The sequence below is a fragment of the Lolium perenne genome, chromosome 6 (assembly GCF_019359855.2).
Source record: "Lolium perenne isolate Kyuss_39 chromosome 6, Kyuss_2.0, whole genome shotgun sequence".
NCBI classification, from domain to species: Eukaryota; Viridiplantae; Streptophyta; class Magnoliopsida; order Poales; family Poaceae; genus Lolium; species Lolium perenne.
In genome coordinates, this window is record NC_067249.2 from 139,133,142 (window position 1) to 139,157,271 (window position 24,130).

Sequence of the window (24,130 nt, forward strand, 5' to 3'; positions counted from 1 at the left end):
AAGTAGAAAGAAGAGTATCTGCTAGATAATTGGAGATGAACGGGGACAGCGTGGCAGGTCAGTATCTTGGTCTTGTAAAATGGTTCCTTAGTCTGAGCATATTTCGTAGGTGCATTTATCTGCAATTGCTATGATCTTGGTGGTCGTTTCCTTGTTGTGATGTGGATTTTTTTTGAACTGGAACCCTGCTGATTGTTAATATTATAAGTGGATTACCTAGCTCTTTCTATCAGTTCTGACTTGTGGTTCCGTTGGCTTGTGGATGAAGCTTTGACATGGTATCAGAGCCCATAGTCTCAAGTTCGAGTCATCGCTTTCGCAAACCTTCTCTTCTCTTCTCCCGGTCTAGCCCTTTCTGTCAGTTTGGACTTTTTGTTGCGTTGGCTATGTTGAGATGTATAAAGTGGATTGCCTAGCCCTTTCCATCAGTTCGTACTTTTGGTCACGTTGGCTAGTGCATTAAAGCTTGACACTGATGATTTTCTATGATCCATTGATTTCTAGCTTTCTACATATAGCCCAGGTCTAGAAGCTTGTCAACTGGTCTAGTTCATTCATTGCTGTATTGAGTGCAATGAACGGAACAGTGGCTTCTCCTTTGTGTTGTGCTGCAACTCAACAGTACATTCGCTTCTGTAGAGGCGAGTTGTGAACAGAGATACTTATGTATGCTACAGTACCAAATTTTGACTGCATATAATCAATAGCTTAACAACCGTCTAATTCACAATCTCGAAACTATAGCATTTAGTACCTCCTGCCTATCTAATACAATTATTTCACACACTGAAATATTTTGTACGCGTTTTGAATTGGAGAACATGGGAACCTACTTTGGTTCTGATTATGACTTGATGTGACCCTAGATTCGTTTTGGCGCGCGCAGTTCCCGAGCGAATCAAATGAATTTTGACCGTTCTATTAAAAAAGGGAACTTTGACCGTTGGATCAAGCGTTGGAGAACTGATGTGCCAACGGCCAATAATTGCTTGTGCATCATGGTGATGGCTTATCTGATTTCAAAAACTGAGATTTTTTTCTATATATAGTGGATAGGTGGACAAATATAGATATAGATGGACAGATACAGATATAGCTTCGACTGTAGCCACACTCAAACTCAAAATCAGTTGAGCTACAAAACCACTAGCCAATTAAGTCCGAAATATTTCAGAGGCATTTTTTAATTGCAGTTCGGAGGACATGGGAGTAACTGATTTTGTTTGTGATAATGGCATGATATGACCGCTGGGAATAAATGCCTGAGCAGAGCTACTTCGCATGGTCTACCATTTTTATGTTAGACTAGTCATAGTGGTAAGTACTACCTCCGTCCCAAGGAATAAGGCCCACGCGTATTCCAAGACGAACTTTGACAATAAAAATTGAGCAACACAATCTTGATTATATTATATGTAATTAATATCGTTGGATTCGTATTGAAAAGCACTTTCTAATGATGCTAATTTCATACAAACAATCTTTATATATTAAAGTAATTCTTTGTCAAACAAAAATCACTTTCTAATGATGCTAATTTCATACCCACTATAGGAATAGTATCATGTAGTAGTATCATAGTCATGCTATATTTATTATTTTTTAGAATCGCAATGCCAATTTGTGTACAAGATTTGTTTATCATTAACTTTTCTCGTTGTTTGCGCTATGATACAGTATCTACCTATGTTACTCTAATCTCCTCTCTCCTACTTAATTAGCTGCCACATGAGCATTTTTGTGAGACCAATGCGCATGATACTAGCACTATGGCTAGCCTTAGTATTACTACTCCTGGAGTAGTATATTTCTCTCGTTTACTTGGCTATTTTCGGGAATAAATAACAAACGGTGGGGTTTTTCCCTCCGTCCACCTCCAAAAATAATATTAGTATTATATTACTTGGACCATAGTCATAATCAAAATCAAATTTCAGTTCGTCGGCAAAATGTCCCGCCAATCCTGAAATATTTCAGACGCGTTTTCAATGGGATTTTGAAGATAGATAGTGATCATTGTAACCGATATTCAAGGTGATGATGATTTGATGTGTAACTCGGCCTTCAACATAGTACTAGTACGGTCTTACAATTTATTGTTATTATATTTGGTCCTTAGCCAAATTCAATATCTCAATACTGCTGTAAAACTTCCTGCCCACTAAATACAAATGTTTCAGACGCTTCCAAATTCCCATTCTACCCTCGTAAAATGACATCAATGTCCATGTATAAGTCGGTTGGTGGGGGGTCTGCCTGTCATTTTTTCGATCACCGCATCCCTTGCCAAGGAAACTCCTCGAAAATCCAAAATTGAAAATCTCTGTCAAGCGCTACAATCTCCCGCTAATAAATTCCAAAATATTCGCTAAGCGTTTTCAAATTTAAGTTTTTTTAGGAGATAGTACATGGGAACTGATTTCGGTTGTGATTATGACTTGATGTGACCGTAGGCCTTGGATTCTTGAACAGAGGCACTACGCCGGTCTACCATTTTTCTAGTACTAATATTGCTTCTACTGTAGCAAAGTTCAAAGTTCAAAATCTCAGTCGAGAGGCAAACCCCCCCCCCCCCCCGCAAAATGAATCCGGAATATTTCAGACGCGTTTTTGGATTGAACTTTGAAAGAACTTGGGTGTAAATGATTTTATGATGATGGCTTGATGTGACCCCTGGCCTTTTTTTTGCTGAACAGGGCTACAAAGTAGCATGGTCTACCCCTGGCCTTATATATTACAATCACGAGTGTATTACTTGCACCATAGCCGTATTCAAAATCAAATTTCAGTCAAGCTGCAAAATCTCCAACCAATCCTGAAATAAAGGGCTTTTCAAAATGGATTTTCAAGATACATCATGATTATGATCGTGGTAACCGATTTTCAACGTGATGATGACTTGATGTGACATTTGGCCGTACTAGTACGGTCTCATATTTTTGTATTACTTGGACTGTAGCCAAATTCGAAATCTCATTCCAGCGGCAAAACTTCCCGCCCGAAATATACAAATATTTCACACGCTTCTAACTTCCCATTCTACCCTCGTAAAGATGACAACAATGTCCATGTATAAGTCGGTTGGTGGGGGGTCTACCCGTCATTTTTTTCGATCACCACCTCCCTAGCCCCGGAAACTAACCGAGAAAAAATTCATTTCCCTCAGTCTCTCCTCTGAGACCACACCCACCGGAACTTCCCAAGTCCCTCTCTCTCCCACCTCCACGACCACCGCACCGGAACATCCCCGCCAGACTTCCCTGGCCTACCCGAGGCCTCGCGATCCTCGTCATCCGGCTGCCTGCCGGAGCTGCTTCATCGACGCCGTCATCAACCGGACCGGATCATCCCCGCCGAACCTCGAAACCATATGCTCATCCAGCAGTCTACCGCAGTCGCTTCAGCTGAGGTATCGTCCACCCCACCGGAGCCGCTTCGCCGGATCCATCGTCCACCGCATCGGATCTTGCTCACCGACACCGCTGTGCATGGACCGGATCTGCTTCACCGGCGCCGTGCAAGATCTAAACTCTTCTACTGTCGCTTTTCTATTGCTTGCCTGCAAGTTCTTGTTTAATCTTGGGGGAACCTGTTTCTGCTAACGACGCGCCGTGACGTTTTTGCAGATGAGAGGAGTAACCATGAAGTGTAATGGCCGTCTCTCCAACCCCAAGTAGCACATGTAGCGTACTTCATCACCGGATCTATCAACCCCAGGAAGATCTGTTGTGACTCCCACAGAGTGCTTCTCCTAATGTAAGTCCCTTATTTTAGCGCCCTGTTCTGGGTTCAGATGCTTGTTTGTCTGAAGCTCTTTTAGTTCATTCCTAGCTATGACTGTAACACCTTGCTATTTTCTAGTTCATTGCTAACTTTAAGCAATTGAACATTTTGGTTTGCATTCCCTGCTCTGTAGATGTAGCCATCATAACTTCTATCTTGCTCAGTCGTTGTTACAAAAATTATAGGTATTATAGTAACATCCTGCTATTATTTAGTTCATGGCCAATTTTAAGTAATTGCACATGTTGGTTCGCATTCCCTGCTCTATAGCTTTTGGCATCGTAACTTCTATATTTGGTTTACATTGCCTGCTCTGTAGATCTAGCCATCATAACTTTATCTTGCTCAGTCGTTGTTACAAAAAATATGGCCTGCTACTATGTTGTTTGTGCCAATTTTTTACTCCATGAACATGTTGGCTTGCATTCCCTGTACTACAGGTGATGCCATTGTTTTGTATCTACTTCATTGTAAGCTAACAAAGTAAGGACTTAGTTTGGCATGCTATCACTCTGCTATCTAGCCTGTAGTACAAATAAACTTGTCATATTACTAGATAATAATTTTGCGTGCCATCTTGTTCTTCAAAAGCTACATTATTGACTTGTTTCTCTGACTTGGCATGACGCTCACATATGGAATGCTGAACATATTGGTTTGCATTCCCTCTTATACAAGTTCACAGGTGATCCCACTATATTCTGTATCTGGTCCATCCTAAGCTCCAGCATTAACTATACTCTATGTGTTGCTCATTACAAGTTTATATCCCGAAACATCTTGAGTTGCATCCCCTTCACTATAGTTCAGGAGTATTATTTAGTTCACGGCCAAAATGAAGTAATTGCACTTGGCACATGTTGGTTCACATTCCCTCCTCTTTAGCTTTTGCCATCGTAACTTCTATTTTTGGTTTACATTCCCTGCTCTGTAGATGTAGCCATCATAACTTCATCTTGCTCAGTCGTTGTTACAAAATTTATAGCCTGCTACTATGTTGTTCATGCCAATTTTGTACTCCCTGAACATGTTGGTTTGCATGGGACTCGACAGTAGTAAGTCTGCTGTTTCATTCTAACATGCTCTGTTATATTGGATGTTGGTATGCGGCATGCACTCTTTGTTTGCTTATTGTGCGCATTACAATGATCTTGTTATAACAACGAAATGATGAGTTCCAAATTCTTTGGCAAACAATATTGTAGTGTCTTTGCCTTTCCATTGTTGTTGTCTTAACTTGTAATGTCTTTGTTTCAGATATAGGTGCTACATGGACAACTTAAAAGATTGCCGGATAGCTTCATTGTATTGCTAGGTTTAATTACCATTCAATTTCTCTGGGTTCTGTAATATTTTTTCAAAGCCGTGCAGCTGATGTAATATTTAGTTAGTTTTTATAGTTCTTTCGCGCATTTTTTCTTTGTTGCTTGTGGTAAGTGAGGCTATCCGACAGAAATCATTGCTGCGTAAATATTCTCAGTATCTAAATCACGAATTCCCATCCCTTAAACGGCCCAATTAACCGAAATCACATATGTGCCGGCCCACAAAATCCCAAAGCGCCTATTATGCCGGCATATAAACAACAACTAAACGGGCTGGCCCACTTACTTATTGGGCCATCCCACTTACTTATTGGGCCAGCCCACTTGATTTACGGAGGACCCCACACTCTAATTGGGCCGCCCCACTTGCTTTAAGGTGGACCCCACCCACTACTGGGCCGGCCCACTAAATAGTTGGGCCAGCCAATTGCTTTTGTGGTGGATCCCACATACTAAATGGGCCGGCCCTTTAAGAGGAAAGTGGGACCCACCTGTGTTTTTGGCCCGGCCCACTATCTTGTTGGGCCGGCCCACTTGCTATAAGGTGGACCCTACATACTAAATGGGCCGGCCCTTTAACAGGAAAGTGGGACCCACCTGTGCTTTTGGCCCGGCCCACTATCTTGTTGGGCCGGCCCACTTGCTACATGGTGGACCCCACATACTAAATGGACCGGCCCTTTAAGAGGAAAGTGGGACCCACCTGTGGTTTTGACCCGGCCCACTAGCGTGTTGGGCCGGCCCACTTGCTATATGGTGGACCCCACATACTAAATGGGTCGGCCCTTTAACTGGAAAGTGGGACCCACCTGTGTTTATGGTCCGGCCCACTATCTTGTTGGGCCGGCCCACTTGCTATATGATGGACCCCACATACTAAATGGGCCGGCCCTTTAACAGGAAAGTGGGACCCACCTGTGCTTTTGGCCCGGCCCACTGGCTTGGTGGGCCTGCCCATTTGATCTAATGTGGACCCCACGTACTAAATGGGCCGGCCTGATAGTAGGAAAGTGGGATCCACATGCTAATTGGGCCAGCCCAATAACTTCTTGGGCCGGCCCACTTGCTTTAAGGTGGACCCCACTTGGTAAATGGGCCAGCCCGATAACAGGAAAGTGGGTCCCACATGTTTTGTGGGCCGGCCCTTTTGCCTGTTGACCGGTCAAATGAGTGCATTCGGCCCGGCCCACATGCTTAGTGGGCCGGCCCATTAATGTTTTGACCAGTCAACCTTAGAGGTTAGGCCCGGCCCACGTAACTAATGGACCAGCCCAGCTATATAGTTGACCGGTCAAACTAAGTCAGCTGGCCCGGCCCGCAAACTTAATGGGCCGGCCCGCTTAAGACGTGGCAGGCCTCGTGTGGGCTTACTATCTACCACGGGGTTTCAGCGGTTAACGCCGTTAACTGCCAGTTAACGGTGTTTGCCACGTGTCAGTTTGCATGACGTCAGCAGTCAACGGGCTCCCGGAAACACTTCTGCAACGGTCCGATTTTCCGTGGTGGAAGGGCACCCAAGCGCGACGGACCGAAAAATACGTGGTAGGACTTTGCCTGACGCAGTTTCGACAACAGAACCCATATCGTCGGGTTAGGCCCATAGGCGACGAAAAATACCCCTTAGCGGACGATTTTGAGACGTTGTCTATTTGAACTTTTCTTGTAGTGTATGCTTTCAAAATAAAAAGCTCTAGCACAAAGAGTAATCCCTGCTTCCCTCTGCGAAGGGCCTTTCTTTTACTTTATGTTGAGTCAGTTTACCTACTTCTTTCTATCTTAGAAGCAAACACTTGTGTCAACCGTGTGCATTGATTCCTACATACTTGCTTATTTGCATTCATCATATTACTTTGTGTTGAGATATACATCCATGAGATATACATGTTGAAGTTGAAAGCAACTGCTGAAACTTATATCTTCCTTTGTATTGCTTCGAAACCTTCTATTAAGAATTTATTGCTTTATGAGTTAACTCCTATGCAAGACTCATTGATGCTTGTCTTGAAAGTACTATTCATGAAAAGTCTTTGCTATACGATTAAGTTGTTTAGTCATTGTCTTTACCATTGATTCGAATCACTTCATTCATCTCATATGCTTTACAATAGTATTGATCAAGATTATGATAGTAGCATGTCACTTCAGAAATTATCCTTGTTATCGTTTACCTACTCGAGGGCGAGTAGGAACCAAGCTTGGGGATGCTTGATACGTCTCCAACGTATCTATAATTTCTGATGTTCCATGCTAGTTTTATGACAATACCTACATGTTTTGCTCACACTTTATAATGATTTTATGCATTTTACGGAACTAACCTATTAACAAGATGTCGAAGCACCAGTTCCTGTTTTCTGTTGTTTTTGGTTTCAGAAATCTTACACAGGAAATATTCTCGGAATTGGACGAAACAAAAGCCCACGATCTTATATTTCACGGAACGTTCCAGAAGTCCGAAGGAGAAGGGGGGCCAAGGGGGCCCCACACCATACCTGGGCGCGGCCCACCTTTCTGCCGCGCCACCAGGTGGGGAGCCCACCTCGGGACTCCACCGACATTGCCCCTTCGCCTATATATGCTCCTAGATGTGAAAACCCTAAAACAACCGACGATATTCCACGAAGAGTTCCGTAGCCACCGCCATCGCGAAGAAAAGTTTCGGGGGACAGAAGTCTCTGTTCCGGCACGCCGCCGGGACGGAGAATTGCCCCCGGAGTCATCTCCATCGACACCACCGCCATCTTCATCGATGTTGCTATCTCCCATGATGAGGAGGGAGTAGTTCTCCCCCGAGGCTGAGGGCTCTACCGGTAGCTATGTGGTTCATCTCTCTCTCCCATGGTGTGATCTTTATGTGATCATGAGCTTTGTATCACTATTAATCTATGTGCTACTCTAGTGATGTTATTAAAGTAGTCTATTCCTCCTCCATGATGTAAAATTGACTGTGTGTGCATCATGTAGTTCTTGGCGTAGGTTATGATTGTAATCTCTTGTAGATTATGAAGTTAACTATTACTATGATAGTATTGATGCGATCTATTCCCCCTTTCATAGCTATTGTTGACAGTGTGTATGCTATGTTAGTACTCGGTCTAAATTGCAACGGTCTATTATGCACTCTAGAGGTTACTTTAATATGAACTCCGGATGTTGTGGAGCTTGTTTACTCCAGCTTAAGGTGTGCTTTTGTAGCCCTACACAATGAATGGTGTTTGTTATCCAACAAGAGAGTGTAGAAAGTAGAATTATTATATTCATTTATGTGATCATTGTTGAGAGTGTCCACTAGTGAAAGTATGATCCCTAGGCCTTATTTCTAAGCATTGAAACACCGTTTCCAACAAGTTCAGCTACATGTTCGCTTGCTGCCATTTTTATTTCAGATTGCAATTACTACTTATAATCATCCATATTACTTGTATTTCACTATCTCTTCGCCGAACTAGTGCACCTATACATCTTACAAGTGTATTAGGTATGTTGGGGACACAAGAGACTTCTTGTATCTTAATTGCAGGGTTGCTTGAGAGGGATATCTTTGACCTCTACCTCCCTGAGTTCGATAAACCTTGGGTGATTCACTTAAGGGAAACTTGCTGCTGTTCTACAAACCTCTGCTTTTGGAGGCCCAACACTGTCTACAGGAATAGAAGCGTGCGTAGACATCAATTATCCAAACATAAAGATCATACACCGCTTGATAAATCTGGTACAAATTCCCTGTTTTTCCCATATCAATTTACATCAATTTTCTTGTAAGTCTAGTGTAAATACATCATTTTTTTTCATAAATCAAGTGTATATGCAGTGTATATTGCATTCTAGCTGTGTGTGTATGGAATGCATATGCATTCTAGGTCTCGTTTTGTAGTCGTTGTATATATATGAAATGCATATGCATTCTACAGAGCATGAGTACATATGGAGGAAGCTTTCTTTTCTATGGAGGAACCATACAACTGTAAATAGAGAACAAGATACCACTGTAAATCCCCATGTAAATCTAGAGTAAATAAAACAATTTTGCATGAGTACAATCTTTTTATGGAGGAAGCTTACCACTGTAAATAGTGCACGAGATACCACTGTAAATACAATGTAAATTTAGTGTAAATACTTATGTAAATCAAGTGTACATGCAGTGTACATACTGTATTTCTTTTCCATTTCCATACAAGAGTTTCTATCTAGTTTTGAGGGTAGATCTCTTATGACTCGGAAACAGAAAGAATTTCCAAACCACCCATGGTAGATTCATTTCAAGCAAACAATGGTAATTATATAATACATTTCTAAATTTTTATACTACATTGATTTTCACTTTCTCTAGGCTTCATGTCATGAACATTACAAATTTTCTTTTTCAGCAAAACCAGTTCCTATTTTGAATGAGGGCAATGGTTGTGTAGTAGATGTTAATGTTCCGGTTCAACCAGATGCTGCCACGAAAATTCTTTCACCAATAGTTCCTATTAGACTATCAGATGTATTCAATCAACAGGTCTCGCAGAATGATTTTGTGAATTTAGTGGTAATAAACTTCTGCAACTTTATATGTAATTATTTTTACTTTACATTTTCTCAACTTCTTTCTCACACTTCATATTAAATTTAAGGATTCCCCGACAACACCATTGGTGACAAATTCTAAGATACAAGCTGATGCCACACACATAGCTAAGAAACTTATCGATCTTTCATCTCTTGTTTGCGATCCTCAACTCATGATCATTGATGATGTAATGTCCTTGACCATTTCATCAATTTTCTGTATACTATAGATTGATTCATACTAAAAGGTTCATATTTGTTTTTTAACTTCTCTTTTTTTGTTAATTTCTTCTTGTTTAGTCTGTAAGTCCAGAAGTAAAAATCATAGGAGAGTGTGACTTCAAGGCTAAATATGAAGCTATGTCAAAGGAAACGGAGGAAGCTTACAACAAACTGAAGAAAATTGCAACAACACCAGTTGAGGTACAAATTTTCATCTATTTTTGCTTCATATTTTTCCCATGTTCAATAAGTGGGGTATTTTCAATCTAATCTGAACCTCCAAACTTCAAACAGGAGCACAGTAATATCATATCCAACCATTTTGACAACAACATATTCAAACACTCATCAAGCAACTCTATTCCATCTTCAAGCAAAAGTCAGCAAAATATTGTTCCCAGGAGATATGTTGCTCCATGTAAGAGGTACACTGACCCATTTGTGCCTTTTGTCACCAATGCTAGCCGTTTTCCATGCTTGCTATCCGAAAGAAGGTATTACAGTGGAATCTTAGCTATTGGGAAGGATTCAAAAATGCAAAGGTCAGTACATTTATATTTTCTCCATGTTTTAACAATTTTGTGTCAATGTACATCTGATTTTCCATTAGATCTAATACCTAGGGTTTTTCCACAGTCATGAAGCTGTTAGATATGAAAAAGCGTACTGCTCTTTCAGTCACTTGCAACTTTGGAGCCTTATGGCCACATCAATAATTACCTTATACTATGCTATTGCCGCAAACTTTTCCATGACAAGCACCCAAGTATTTCCAAAAAGCATTTCTTCTTCCCTTATGTTGGGGTAAGTTTTTCATTTTCATCTTCATTTAAAACACAAAATAAAATTGTTTTCATTTAAACAAATTTTATATGATGACAACTTTTCTCCTAGGAAACTATCCTGTGGTACAATGGCTATAATGGAGACATTGTTCAAACGGCATTTGAGGGCGCCAACTCTACTTTCCACCTATGGAGATCAGATCAGGTATTAATATCATTATAGATAATCCATAAACATTTGTCAATGTTGTTTAAGTTTATATGTTCATCTAGGATTTGCGCAATATATTTTACTTCTCTTTTCTTTGCAGATGCAATTCCCAATAGTTATAGCCAATCATTGGTTTTTGTTTGTTGTGTGCTTGAAGGCAAAAGTTTTTGCATTATGTGATTCGATGTATGATGAAGGAGATCCTTTCCACAATGCCATTAGAGAACCACTGGTTAAATTACAATTTTACTAACCTCTATTGTAGTCTTTATTCTGTACCACATTTGAACTGACAATTGAACTCATATTTATTGATCATCCCTTTTTCTTTTCATAATATATTCAAAACTTCATTGCCCTATGGAATATTCTTGTAACTCCTCACATGTCCTACCAAGTAGATTTTACTGAATTCAAAACAAGATATACAGCGGTCCCAAAGCAAGACAACAGGTGCACATGTTGTCTTTTATTTTTTTTTATATTTCAACAGGTGCACATATACATGATTCTTAACTTCTTGTTTTTATGTTCTCTCAAAAAAACCAGTGACGATTGCGGTGTGTTCACAATGAAGTTCATGGACATCCATGATCCAAGAACTCAAATGTAGAACGCTTTTTCTCAAGCCGACATCATAAATCTGAGGATCAAATTCGCAAATGAAATTTACTTCAGCAAGTTTAACACATTAGACAAAACTGTTGTATCAGAATACTTTGGTGATGTATGTACCAATACTTTACCATTTTCTGCTTATGTATCTACCTGTTCTTTTTCTTAGAAATTTTAAATCTTTATTTTTTTCTCCATAGGTTGGGATGTGAAGATGCTATCTAACTGTCGTACTTAAAATGACGAAATGCAATGACAGGAGATGGGGACTGCACTAGGATCTTTTGCTTAGATTTTTCTTTTTCTCGATGCAAACTCAAGACCACAGACATTTTCACTTGTGTAAAGTTGGAACCAAAGATGGTTGGATTTTGAATGCAGTAGGGATTTGTTGCGTACTATGTGTTTTTGTGTAATCGTCTGAGCTCAGATGTTGTTTTTGTACTAAGCTACTGTGGTTTCCCGTCTACTAAGATGTTGTCTATCCTGCTTTTGTCATATGTTACTCAGATTAATATTCTTCAATCAATATTCTTCTATGAAATTTTTATGATTCCAGTAAATGTTACTGACACATGTAATTTTTTCCAGTAAGCTCATTTTGCATAGCAGCGGCACATGAGGGCTCAAAATCTCAAAGTAAGCTTATTTTGCATTCAATGTCAAAGCAAACATAATGTTCATCATTTTCGTCAATCAAAATCTAGATTATTACATCATTTATTTCAACAAGATAAAACTGCCTTGTTATATGCATATGTTTCTGATTCTTTTTCTCCTGTTTATTCTTCTTGAACAACTTCTTCAACTACTTGCTCATTGCTACTGCTTGCATCTTGTTTGGACTTCTTCTTACTTATGTTTTTAGGCTTACTGTTCTTGCTCTTCTTGCTTGCCTCACCTGCAAAACATAGGGAGAAGTAAGACATGATTCCTCTGTCTTATTTATGTACCAAAATTACCACCAACAACAATTAAAAACATGATTAATTCCATAGTATTGCTCAAATACCAAAAAAATAAATACAGATAGTTCCTTACTCTTTTTCTGGTTCCTAGGGTTAGGCCTTGACCTCTTGCGCTTAGGTAAATCATAGTGCTTGTCCTTGTTCGTGCATTTCTTTATAGTGTGCTCATTAGAACCACAATGACTGCAAGTGTAAAATTTATTTTGCTTGATTGCCTCTCTTATTGTAAGCATCCGAGGTCTTCCTTTTGTGTTAACAACATCTGGGTCTTGTAGCTCAATGTTCGCAGATGTAGCATCACCATCATTCCCTGAGCTAACATTTGTTACTATCCTTGTAGTCATAGTTACTGCATATGTTGATTGTGCATCCTCATTGTCCATGTCAATCATAACTTTCTCTATTCTATCTATTTCTTGCAGAAGGTAACTATACTTTCTTTTCTTCTTTGAAGCAGTTGAAGCTGTTCGAACAAGCCTCTTCGACAGTACACTGAACATAAGCGCATGGTTATCTCCATGTATCTCTGGCTCTTCGATCAACTGAACCTTCATCGACTTTTTCCTCCAACGATCAATGAAATACCTCTGTGGAATTTCAAGTATGTTCAAATGAACCATAACTTTCAAAATGTGTGAACACAGAATGCCATCTTTCAGAAATTTGCAACATTTGCAAGAGTAATCTTGAGCAACTATATCAACAAGCACAACAAAATTCCTTGGCCTGTGCTCTTTGAGAGGATAATTAGCTGCCTGGAAAACAACATATATTTTATCCTTTTCTTGCTCGTGTAGCTGCAGCCTTGTAATATCTTGTAGAATCCATTGGAATTTCCAGAAAATACCAACGTTATAATAGTGGTGTGCTTGTCTTTCAAAGTATAACTTAGACCAATATTTGTCCTCAGCAACTTTCTTGTTCCTTGATCTGTGATCGCATTCATCCTCTCTATCATGTATGGTGTCTAGAATCCTTTGATACTCCCTCATGAAACTTGTCACACTAAATTTTTCACCAACACCTCTTTTGAAGATAGCATTAGTACCTTCACTTCTGGCAGTTTTCTGAATAAATGGGAAAAACCTTGATTTGAAATAAACGGGTGCCCAGTACTGCCTGTTTTCCCAAAGTGTTCCAAAATATTCAATATGTTCAACTCCATGGTTCTGAATCATTAGCTACGAAAGTGACTCAAATTCTTCTACTGTCAAAGAGTTGTCAATGATGTCTTGAAAATCTTCATACAATCCTTCATTGGCTTGAAACCCTGTAGTGATTTTCTCATCTGCTTTTTTCTTGATGTGAAAAAAGACACCATCTGTGGAAAGCATTTGGAAAAACTTCCTCTATTGCAGCTTTCATACCTCTGTCTCCATCAGTTATGATTGACACCGGTGGAACACCATGCATTGCTATTAAAAATTGCTCAAACAACCATTTGAAGGTGTCCACTTTTTCATTGACAATGAAAGCACAAGCAAACAAATATGTGTTCCCATGAGGTGAAACTCCTACAAATGGCGCAAATGGAAGATTATATTTGTTTGTAAGGAAAGTTGTGTCAAAACTAAGACAATCCCCACATTGCTCATAGTATAACCTTGATTTCTGATCCGACCAGAACATGCTTCTAACTTTTTTGTCACTGTCCAACTGAAACGAATAGTAGAAACCAGGACTGTTTGCCTGTTTCTTGTTGAACATTTGTACTACTTCCATCATGTCAGTATTCTGTAACTCTTTAATTATTTCAGTGCCATAATTACTGACCATCTTCTTTGTGTAAGGCAAACATCCAATTCCGCCTCTCACATATGCTAAGATATCAACAATCTTGCCTGTAGGAGTGTTAGTGTACTTCAGTGTCCTTATGAGGTCTTTTTCTTCAGGTGACATGTACTTGTGAGACCGGAAGAACCTGCTATTTGGTGAAAGCTCATGGTTGTGTTCAAGATTTAACCAGGTAATTTCCCAAACTTTGTTCTTCTCTGTAATCCGCATTTCCACTTTGCAACCTGTCTTTGTTATGATTGTGCTTCTCCTTTGAGGCACCAACTGCTCTCTATCAACTTCTGCTATCCTACCATGCTTGTTACACTGCATAACAACTTCAGTTATCTCATTGTTGTGTTTCTTACTTGTTGTTCTATAACTGTTGACAACAGCAACAGAGAAACCAAAAACACTGGAGTAGAAGTTCAAAATTGCTGCCCTTCTTCTTTGGTACTGAACTTCATCCCCATACAAGGTTTCAAATCTTCTTCTATGCTGGTTTCAGTAACACCTTCTGCTTTCCTTTTTCATTTTCAAAGAAATCTTCAATATCCTCTGATGAGAGCATTTCTACTTGTTTCCATCATTTGTTTCGGCACTAGCATCCGTTGTAGCTTCTTTGTTAGCACTCTGTGAACTTCCAGTTTCGGGAGCACCAAATTGTGGTTCATCACACACTACCTGTGAAGAAATGATTAAGGTAAAAGAAATTTTCTTCATCTAAGGCATTTTTCGCTTTTTTATCACTGGAAACAGCACATGTGTTTTGAACTTGGTAGTTTACCTCTTATATTCCCATGTTTTCAAACAAACCAACTCCCCATGGATTATCATCCAGAAGTCCAATGTCGGATCTTTTTCCTTCAATGATGCAATCAGCCAATCGAACACCATGGTGTACATCATGTGTGTCCAACATGTTTTCATTCTGAAATGTAAACAACACACAAAAAATATTAAATGGGTTTTTTTTAAATATGCAATGTGTATTTACTTATTTCCCATGACACCCACCTCATTTGATGGACCCACACCAATCAGTTCCAAGTATGACATGTTCTGTAAAGAAGGATCTCCTTGACTTCCAAGAAATATCATGTCCTGCATCAGCTGTGTATACTGACCCTGTAAATTTCCATTTCTCTTTATCAGATTTCAGAATATTGGGGAGAACATCAAAGACAGTACTGAAATACACTTTCTTCAAACACATGATGCTTACATTCTCTGTCATGTAATTTTACATGAGGTGAGTATGTTGTTCAATCAAAGATGATTGCATTTTTACTATAAATAAAGATTAGTTGGTGTATCATATGGTGTATCATACTCAGTAATAAACCAGTTGGCATGCATACATATTAAAAATTCAGACACAATAATGTGTATGTGAATGACCTGTCAGTGTCCTTCATGTGTATTTTGACAAACAATGTTTGCTAGTTTCTAGGAGAAATCATCTTTTTCATGTGTGACATGCTCTCAATGATATCCACTATATTATGTCGATATTTTTTGCCTAATACTCCACAAGCAATATCTTCTGTTCATCTCATGGCAATGTATTATTTTGTTCAATCTTGGATTTAACGATTGGAATAGTTGGATGCTTGTTCTGTGAGATATGTTCTTACGTCAGCTTTATTGTTTGTTTAGCCGCAGCAACCTCTAACAGCTTTATTGTGGATCGTGGAGACAAGGTATTGGCTATACAACAATGGTTTCCCCGCATAAGCAATCCATGGTGACAGAACACAAGAGGTAAAAAGCATGGTGACAGAACACAATATATAGAATGCTATGTCAACACTGATAGCTTTAGGACCAAAATTTAAATTTCCATGATTCTTGCTTCAGTTACAAATATCATTCTACCTCTTGAGGACATATCTAGCTTATACATATTTTGTATCAATGTTTGACTATGTTGTAGTTGATCCAGAGTGTGCTTCACTTTCTTTTTAACAAAGAGATAACATCTTTGTCTTGTATATATCAGATACTTGATAGAAATTATGTATTTGCATGGCACAGTAGCACATGTAACTAGGACATGTACTTCCCAGGGAGCTCCTACTATGTTAGTCATGTGATCAACTCCTCCCCGCGCCCTCCTAACGGACAACACACACTCACAGTTTGTTTGAATATGTGCAAAATGCTCGGTTTTTGTTTGAATAGGTGCAAAATGCTTTGTTTTTGTGCACACACACACTGGTCTGTATTATGAATGTCAATGTTTTTCTTGTACATTTTTGGCATGTTAGTGTATGCTAGTTTTCTAGGAAAATCATCTCCCTTGTGTATCCTGTCAATGTTTTCTTGCATTTTTCGGCAGTCAGTGTATGCTAGTTTTTAGGAAAATCATTGCCCATGTATATCCTGTCTATGTTTTCTAGCTGAACCATTTTCTACATACAACTAGCAGTATATGAACAATTTTCTAGAATTCCTATCGGTGTATGCCAGTTTCTAGCCAAATATATGTGACAAGTGCTTTTGTTCTTGATAGAAGTAGCAGAACAACAAAACATTTTTCCTACAGTTTGCTGTCAGTGCAATTAGTTTCTTCATAGAAGTAGCAGAATATGAAGTAGCAGAACAGGAAGTCTACAATAGCAAGAAATGCAGGAAGACGTAGAGTGAAATTTCTTCTTGCTGGTTTCTCATGGAAAATCAAATTTTTGTTCTTGCAGAAAAGGTAGAAGAAGAGGCAAGGATCAGGGAAGAACATACAGACCTGGCTAGCTTGCTGGTTCTCCAAACCAGGATCTGCATCAACAGCTTGGGTTTTTCCTCCATCAACATCATCTTCTTCCATCATGTGCTCTTGTCCTCCTGTCCTGCAACAGATCTGGTAAGAACACTGCTCTCCTCCTCCCCTCTGTTGAGGCTCTCCCTCGTCCAGATCTGGGGGTGAAGTGGCTTCCCCTTCATTGTGTTCTTTTCCCTTCTTTTTTTTCGTCCAGATCTGTAGTAGTTTCTAGAAGTTTGTGTTGTTTTCTTGTGTTGCAAGAAGAGAAGCAGGATAAAAGATTTGTTAGCTTTTCAGCTTTGTCAGAAAACGGGCCGGACAAAAGAACCAGCACTTTTTCGGTCTTTTTTGACTGCAGACAAACAGCTGTACCTGTTCGACAGCTGTAACGTTCTGATTGGTTTAATTTTTCGAGTGATGCCCAAAATGAAAACACTTGATTGCCAAATAGATAGTCCCAAAAATCAGTTGTAAAAGTCTTTCACTTTACAAACGATCGATTTATTTGAACGTATATGTATAGAAACACATCGCCCACTAACACATAGTAACAGTTTGGTAAATCGGTGGTGAAAACTTGCTTGCACAGTGTGAGTTCGATCAAGTCGAACCGCTCTCGCGAGAGTTCCTAGTTTTAAATCCAGGCCTACGTACACTGCGGGATCCAATTCCTAGGAACGGCCGTCGACCCGAGTCTCCGTGCCATACTGCCGTCTTTTGATTCGAACTGTTGGCGATGAAGATGACAAGGAATCAAGAAGTTGTAGCTAGCTAGGCGTATAGCCTATAGGTGTACGCCAGCAATGTTGGATACGAAACAGAGCAATTTGACGTGGTAGCTCGCGGCGGCACCGGCATGTCGCATATACTTCCACCACGTCCGCTGCTGACTGTGCACGTATTCCATGCATGCCGGCCTCCACGTAAGGCAGTGCCTGCATGTGGTAGCTAGCTATGCCGGAGTTTGCCTGCGCGTGCATGACCATGTTTTAGATTCACTTGTGAAGCTGGAGTACGTGTACGTGTAGACTGTAGACACGATTACAATTTTTTTTAACGGAACACGTACATACCCGAGGTGGCTTTTCTTGTGGACATCACTTGGACATGGTTGCGGCCTGCCATCGTTGAACATGCCATGCATGTGAGACCACAATGAACAGGTGAGGAAGAAACTGGCATGGCTACAACTCAGGATGTCGTTTGCTCAGATCTGTCGTGTGCCGGGCCGCAGTAGTCCCAAACCATACTCCCGAGATGACCCTAATCTAGCCACGCGTCCACGCCACGACATCACCTGCCGTCCTGCGAGCCGGCATCTTCCGATCAGGGCGGGGCGCATAAATAACGGGTCGGTGCAATCCTTTCGCTCGTCATAGTTGATAGATCACTCGCTGGATGCTCAATTCACGCGCTCGGAAGTAAAAACAGAGTACGTGCGAAGTGTCTATGGATCATCAGGGCAACACCCACGATTGGAGGCGCCCGTTTCCCGAGTCGGCCATGGAGCAGCAGGTGGACGCGCATGGCGTTGGCAGCGCCGCGTTCTGGTGCGACCTCGAGGCGCTGGAGGCGGAGCATGAGCAGGAGGAGATAATCGACTACGACGCAGAGTCGGGCTCTGAATCGGTCGAGATCTCGGACCTGAAGAGGCGCATGTGGAAGGACCAGATGCGTCTCATGAAGCTCGAGAGCCGCTCCGGCACCAGGAGGGCTCCCGCCGCCGGGCCGTCGGCCGGCCAGATCAACCAGGAGGACACCCCCGAGGTGCGGTGGCGCCGCAAGGCGATGCTCCGCGCGCAGGACGGCGTCCTCCGCCACATGCTCAAGATGATGGAGGCCTGCAACGCGCGCGGGTTCGTGTACGGGGTCATCGACGAGGCCGGCGAGCCCATGTCCGGCTCCTCCGACAGCCTCCGCGGCTGGTGGAAGGACAACGTCATCTTCGACCGCACGGGGCCCATGGCGCTGGCCGGCTCCGCGGACAGCTACAGCCCGCTGGGGCTGGCGTCCTACATGCACCGCCTCCAGGGCATCCAGGACAACACGCTGGGATCCGTGCTCTCGGCGCTCATCCAGCACTGCGAGCCGCCGCAGCGCAACTTCCCGCTGGAGCGCGGGCTGGCGCCGCCGTGGTGGCCGACGGGGAAGGAGCCCTGGTGGGGCACGCAGGGCGAGATGCAGGCGCACCAGGGGGCGCCGCCGTACCGGAAGCCGCACGACCTCAAGAAGGCGTGGAAGATCTCCCTGCTCAGCGCGGTGATCAAGCACATGAGCCCGCGCTTCGACCAGATGCGCAAGCTCGTGTGGCAGTCCAAGCGGCTGCAGCAGAAGATGAGCGCCAAGGAGTCCGAGACGTGGTCCAAGGTGCTCCGGCAGGAGGAGGCGCTCAGCCGGCGGCTCAAGACGTCGCTCAAGATCACGCCACGTGATAACGACGATGGCTGCAGCGAGGACGGGGACAGCGACGGCCTGGAGGACGTGGTACGTGGCCCGCAGGACAAGCGCAAGTGCGACAACGTCGAGAGCGGCAGCTCAGGAGGGAAATGCCACAGACCAGGAGGCGGCAGCTGGGAGCTGGCCGCCATGCTGCCCGAGCTCGAGGGCAGAGTCCTCAGCGAGTGCCAGAGCCCAATCAATGAGCTCATGGAGCTCTACTACAATTGCCTGCAGGGAGACGATGCCGACGAGAAACACGACGTGGCCGTGGTACCTCCCGGAGTGCCCGCCGGATGCGACGATGTGGCGCAGCAATTCCTCTTCGATATCATCGGGAGTTGCCCGGAAGTAGACCATGTGTTGCGCTTGATGGAGGAGTGACCATGTCTTAGCTGTTTATTGCGGACAAGTTGGGTATATCAGAAATTTGTAGGTTAACGAGTTGAACAGTCAAAATAGATTGTGCACGCATAGCTTAGTTAAGCAGATATCACCATAGTTTCTAAACGTAAGAATTTAATCATCAATAACTGTTCTCGTTTGGTATTCGTCATTTCATTTCATTCCGTACAAATGAATTAAATTCAACCTTCCAGCAGGATTTTATTTCATTTGAATTGAGATTCCAATACCAAATTACTTGTTTGGCTGCCATACAGATTTGTAATTCAAATGAACTAGTGGTTGGGGCGCCTCTTGAGGCGCCTCCTCGCTGGTCAGTGGCAGGCCAATTGCTGCCCAATAAAAAAGCTATCAATCGACATTGTTAATCAAGTTCTGCTCTGTTCTGCTTGCACACACACACACACTTGCATTCAAGTCTGTATCCAATGAAATACCAAATGGCGACCTAATTGTTTACTGAAACCAATAATCTTACATGAAAAAATCAATTGAAAGATGGACCAAACCTGAACTAAGCTACCACATGTGCTTTATACAAGTTTACATTAAAAAAAAGATGCACACAACAAAGAAGTCCTCGGGAGCAGCCTGAATCTGAACTAAGCTGGGCTTGCAAATTATCGTCATGGTATAAAAATGATAGTGATACCTACAACAAAATCAGAGGGATCTTTTGACAAGTAATGACATCTATACATCTTGGTAAAGATAGATAAATGTTCTTCGGCAATCAAAAAATATGCATGTCCATCGAGTTGGAACTCTTCTCCATCAAATATTTAACAAAGAAAATCGAAATGGGAGTAAATTTTTTAATACATCCAAATGGGAGTAAATTATTTAATACATCTGACTACAAAAAGATTGACATAAAAAAGAGGAGAGTTACTTGTGAGTAAAGGCAATAACCACTATGTATAGAAATAACACATGCTGCTGCGCAAAAATCTATGCAGAGAAAAACAAAGATCCCTGGCTAATCCATACTGAGATAAGGAAAATCCAAAAAAAATTCGTTTTTTGTACCATGAAGTGATATGGAAGATTTCTTCACCAACAATCCGATAATTAGCAGGTGAAAATAGGTTAAAAAAGCAACCAGTCAGTCATACTGCTATAACTCAGATATTACTTCCTCAAAACATTAAGAAAATACCGCATGTAAGTAGATGCCAGCATAGCACATATATACCAAAATGATAGAAGTTAATGAAAATAATAATAAAGATCACCATAAACTGAAAACCAAAATAACTTTTTCATCCACGAACAGTAATTTCGTATCTAATACAACCATTTGTCCATGGTTCTGTGTGAACATACAAGCACCACTAAAATATTTGGAAGTTAATATTGATTGAATTCCTAGAAGCTAAAACGATTGGGCTAACAATAAGGGAGCATTTTGGCATATCACAAATGAAGTGCTTACAGTAAAGTTAATCTTGAGAGGGTCACGTGCTGGCGTGCAAGGGTTGGGTCCTGGCCTTGCTTCTGTGCTTTTCATTGGTCCACAAGCGATAATTGAGCGCTGGCCTTGCTCGCAATCGAAAGTACCACATGGCATACAGTTAGAATATGGCTCTTATATGTGTAAACAAGGGAGTAAAATACAAAAGTAGGGTTACTTTGATTGCCAGTTACCTGAACAGAGGGAGTAGAAACTTAGACAATGTTATCTGAGCTTTGTACCGACAAATGCATTAAATTTGTATTTTCCTAAGCATCGTTAATGCAGCTAGACCAGTATTTTGTATGTTTAAAACCTACTGCACTGTTCTCGTAATAATCGAAGCTTGAAAAAATTGCCACAGCCTACATAGTTAATGGAGTCAAATCTGGCATTCTAAGGAGTGATAAGTTCAACTTCGCATATTACCATGTTATATAATAAAATTTCCATGCAAACAAGGCTAAAAATGGATTGACTTTTCTCTCAATGATGTAAGAGGATGGAGGAGCGGACGAGAGGAAGAAGATGAGGGCGTGGGGAGCCACCACCGCTGTTGGGACTGAGAGATGGAGGAGGTTGTGTGTGGGAGAGGAAGCGTGAGACCAATCCACTTCACCTTTTTTTTCGTCGCTCGCTCAACTTTTCTTTCGTGTTTTTCTTTCTCTCTCGCACTCGCCAGCCCTCACACGACAAGTGGGTATCGTGGATAGTCCCAGAGGTCATCCTACCCACTCGCACTTGCTTGTTCTCAATGACACACATCATAATTGAAGCGCATTTTCTTTCTAGCCTTTCAATCATGCTAGTACAAAGGAGAACAAAATAAATTCAGTAAAGCCAAGGAATTAAGCAAGGAAAATAAAAGAACATGTATGATACTAACACTGCCAAGAAGTCTAGACCATCACTTACCTTGCTGTAGCCCTAAAATAACCTGATCATGGTGGCAATTGGAGAGTTTTCTGAAACCACAAGATACGCCTTGAGGATAAATCCACCATTGCATATTGCAGTGCAAGGAAATATGGATGATTAAAAATTTCGAGGAAACATGCACCACATCTATTTTATTGAACTGATGCACTATGTGTGGCTTGTGAGGTCAGTGGAACAAAATAAATTGACTCTAGCCAGCAAGTCTTTATTAGACTCAGACTCAGTATACATGAATGAATGACTAATTTTTTTTATTATTAAGTAGGGCAGAGTGAATACACTATATATGAGATTGCAGTGAATTAGCTTGAGGAAAAACCGGAAAAGTGCAGATCAGAGCCTGGATCACCACATTCTCTACAGAACTATCTAAAAAGTCCACGTAGAGAACCATAGACTGTCCGTCAATGTAAATATCCAGACCTCGTTGCGTGGCCTGCAACCCAAAGGTTGTGATGCAAATACAAAAAGGGAGCGTTGCCATGCTGATTTGGATCGTAAAGCTGCACTATGAGACGATGTGGGGGTAAGTAAAGGGCTGCCTATTTACCAACAAGTGTTTCTCCAATTTCTCCAAATGGTATGAACTGTCCCTCGGTAGTATTGTCAGTACAGTTGACACTGAAATAGAGCATGTAAGAAACATGAGGAACCTGAATTTCTTAACGATACAGTTACTAGTTGGAATAGAGCATGTTCAGACAAATAGAAAATAGAAAAAGTTTCAGAAGGAAACCTTCCCAGCAGCGGTGCATCCTTCTCCATGTATCTTGCGTTCCCCGTGTAAAATAATTTCTCCTTCCTGCCAAGAGCCCAAGAGACATACATCCGATGTGGAAGTGTAGAGAAAAAGAAGAACGAAAGAACACATCAGGGCGGCGGCACCACTTGGAATTCGACGTCCTCTGTAGCCCTCATCCGGGCGCCTCCACTCGTCCGCCTGCACCTGTGAGGGTGATCTTTTCTAGAAGCCGAGTCGATGAGCCGCTCCACCTTCCCCGGCCGCCCAGTGAGGCGATCTGCATCAACTCCAACCGCTTTAGCCCCTCCCGTCAACGATGATCCTAGCATCTCCTTCCTGGCAGTCCTCTGGATCACGATGCCACGACCCTCCATCGGATGCAGAGCCCTAACATTGCAGCCCCGGTTGCACACACCGCCGTGGCCCTTGGATGTCGTTTCCCCGCTCCTAACCCAGCGACATCGACGAGAAGAAGGGGAGTAGGCAGACGTGCAGTGGGGTGTCACCGCCGTGGGACGGTGGGAGATGAGACCGAGAGCGTGGGGAGTGGAGCCTTGCGTGCGTGGGTGTGACCAGCGAACCCGCCGAAATCCGCATCATGTCAATTCTGAGACGCCCTCCGACACGACGTGCGCGACGAATCACACACGTGATACCAGAGGAATTAACACGAGCAGTAACATTACAACATGATTACAATAGAGTCCACAAGAAACAGATATATTACAGCAACGACTACAACGAGTCAATATACAAATATACAATACAAAGATCCAAATCATACAGAAATGTCGAATGCGTCCGAGTACGGACAAGATATAAATTGGACTAAGAGTCCTGAAGATAACCATGATGGGTTGGTTGCATGGAAAACAAAAAATTTATACCGTGAAATGGACAAAAACCAAGATCCAATTTAGGAAGAAGCAAGATCTAATCTATGAAGATTGAAGCAATGAGATGTATGTGAGACTAACCCTCGAAGATCCAAAGCCTTACGAGATTAGATCTCGTTGTTGATGAAGTCGATCGTCCGGTGCTGCAATCCGGCAGCACTACTGTACTCGGTCGCACGCATGGTGTCGATGAAGCTCTTCCTCTCCCCATTCCTGCGGGCAACGGAGGTGTGGTAGATCCCCTCGGAATCCCAGCAGCACGACT

General features: G+C 41.9%; 1 protein-coding gene across 1 annotated transcript; it reads left to right on the forward strand.

Moving 5' to 3' along the window:
- The first annotated feature begins 18,407 nt into the window (after positions 1 to 18,407).
- LOC127326451 (ETHYLENE INSENSITIVE 3-like 1 protein) lies at positions 18,408 to 19,970 on the forward strand. Its single transcript, XM_051353306.2, has one exon. The coding sequence runs from the start codon at positions 18,444 to 18,446 to the stop codon at positions 19,812 to 19,814; it is 1,371 nt and encodes a 456-aa protein (XP_051209266.1). The 5' UTR covers positions 18,408 to 18,443; the 3' UTR covers positions 19,815 to 19,970.
- The last annotated feature ends 4,160 nt before the right edge of the window (positions 19,971 to 24,130 follow it).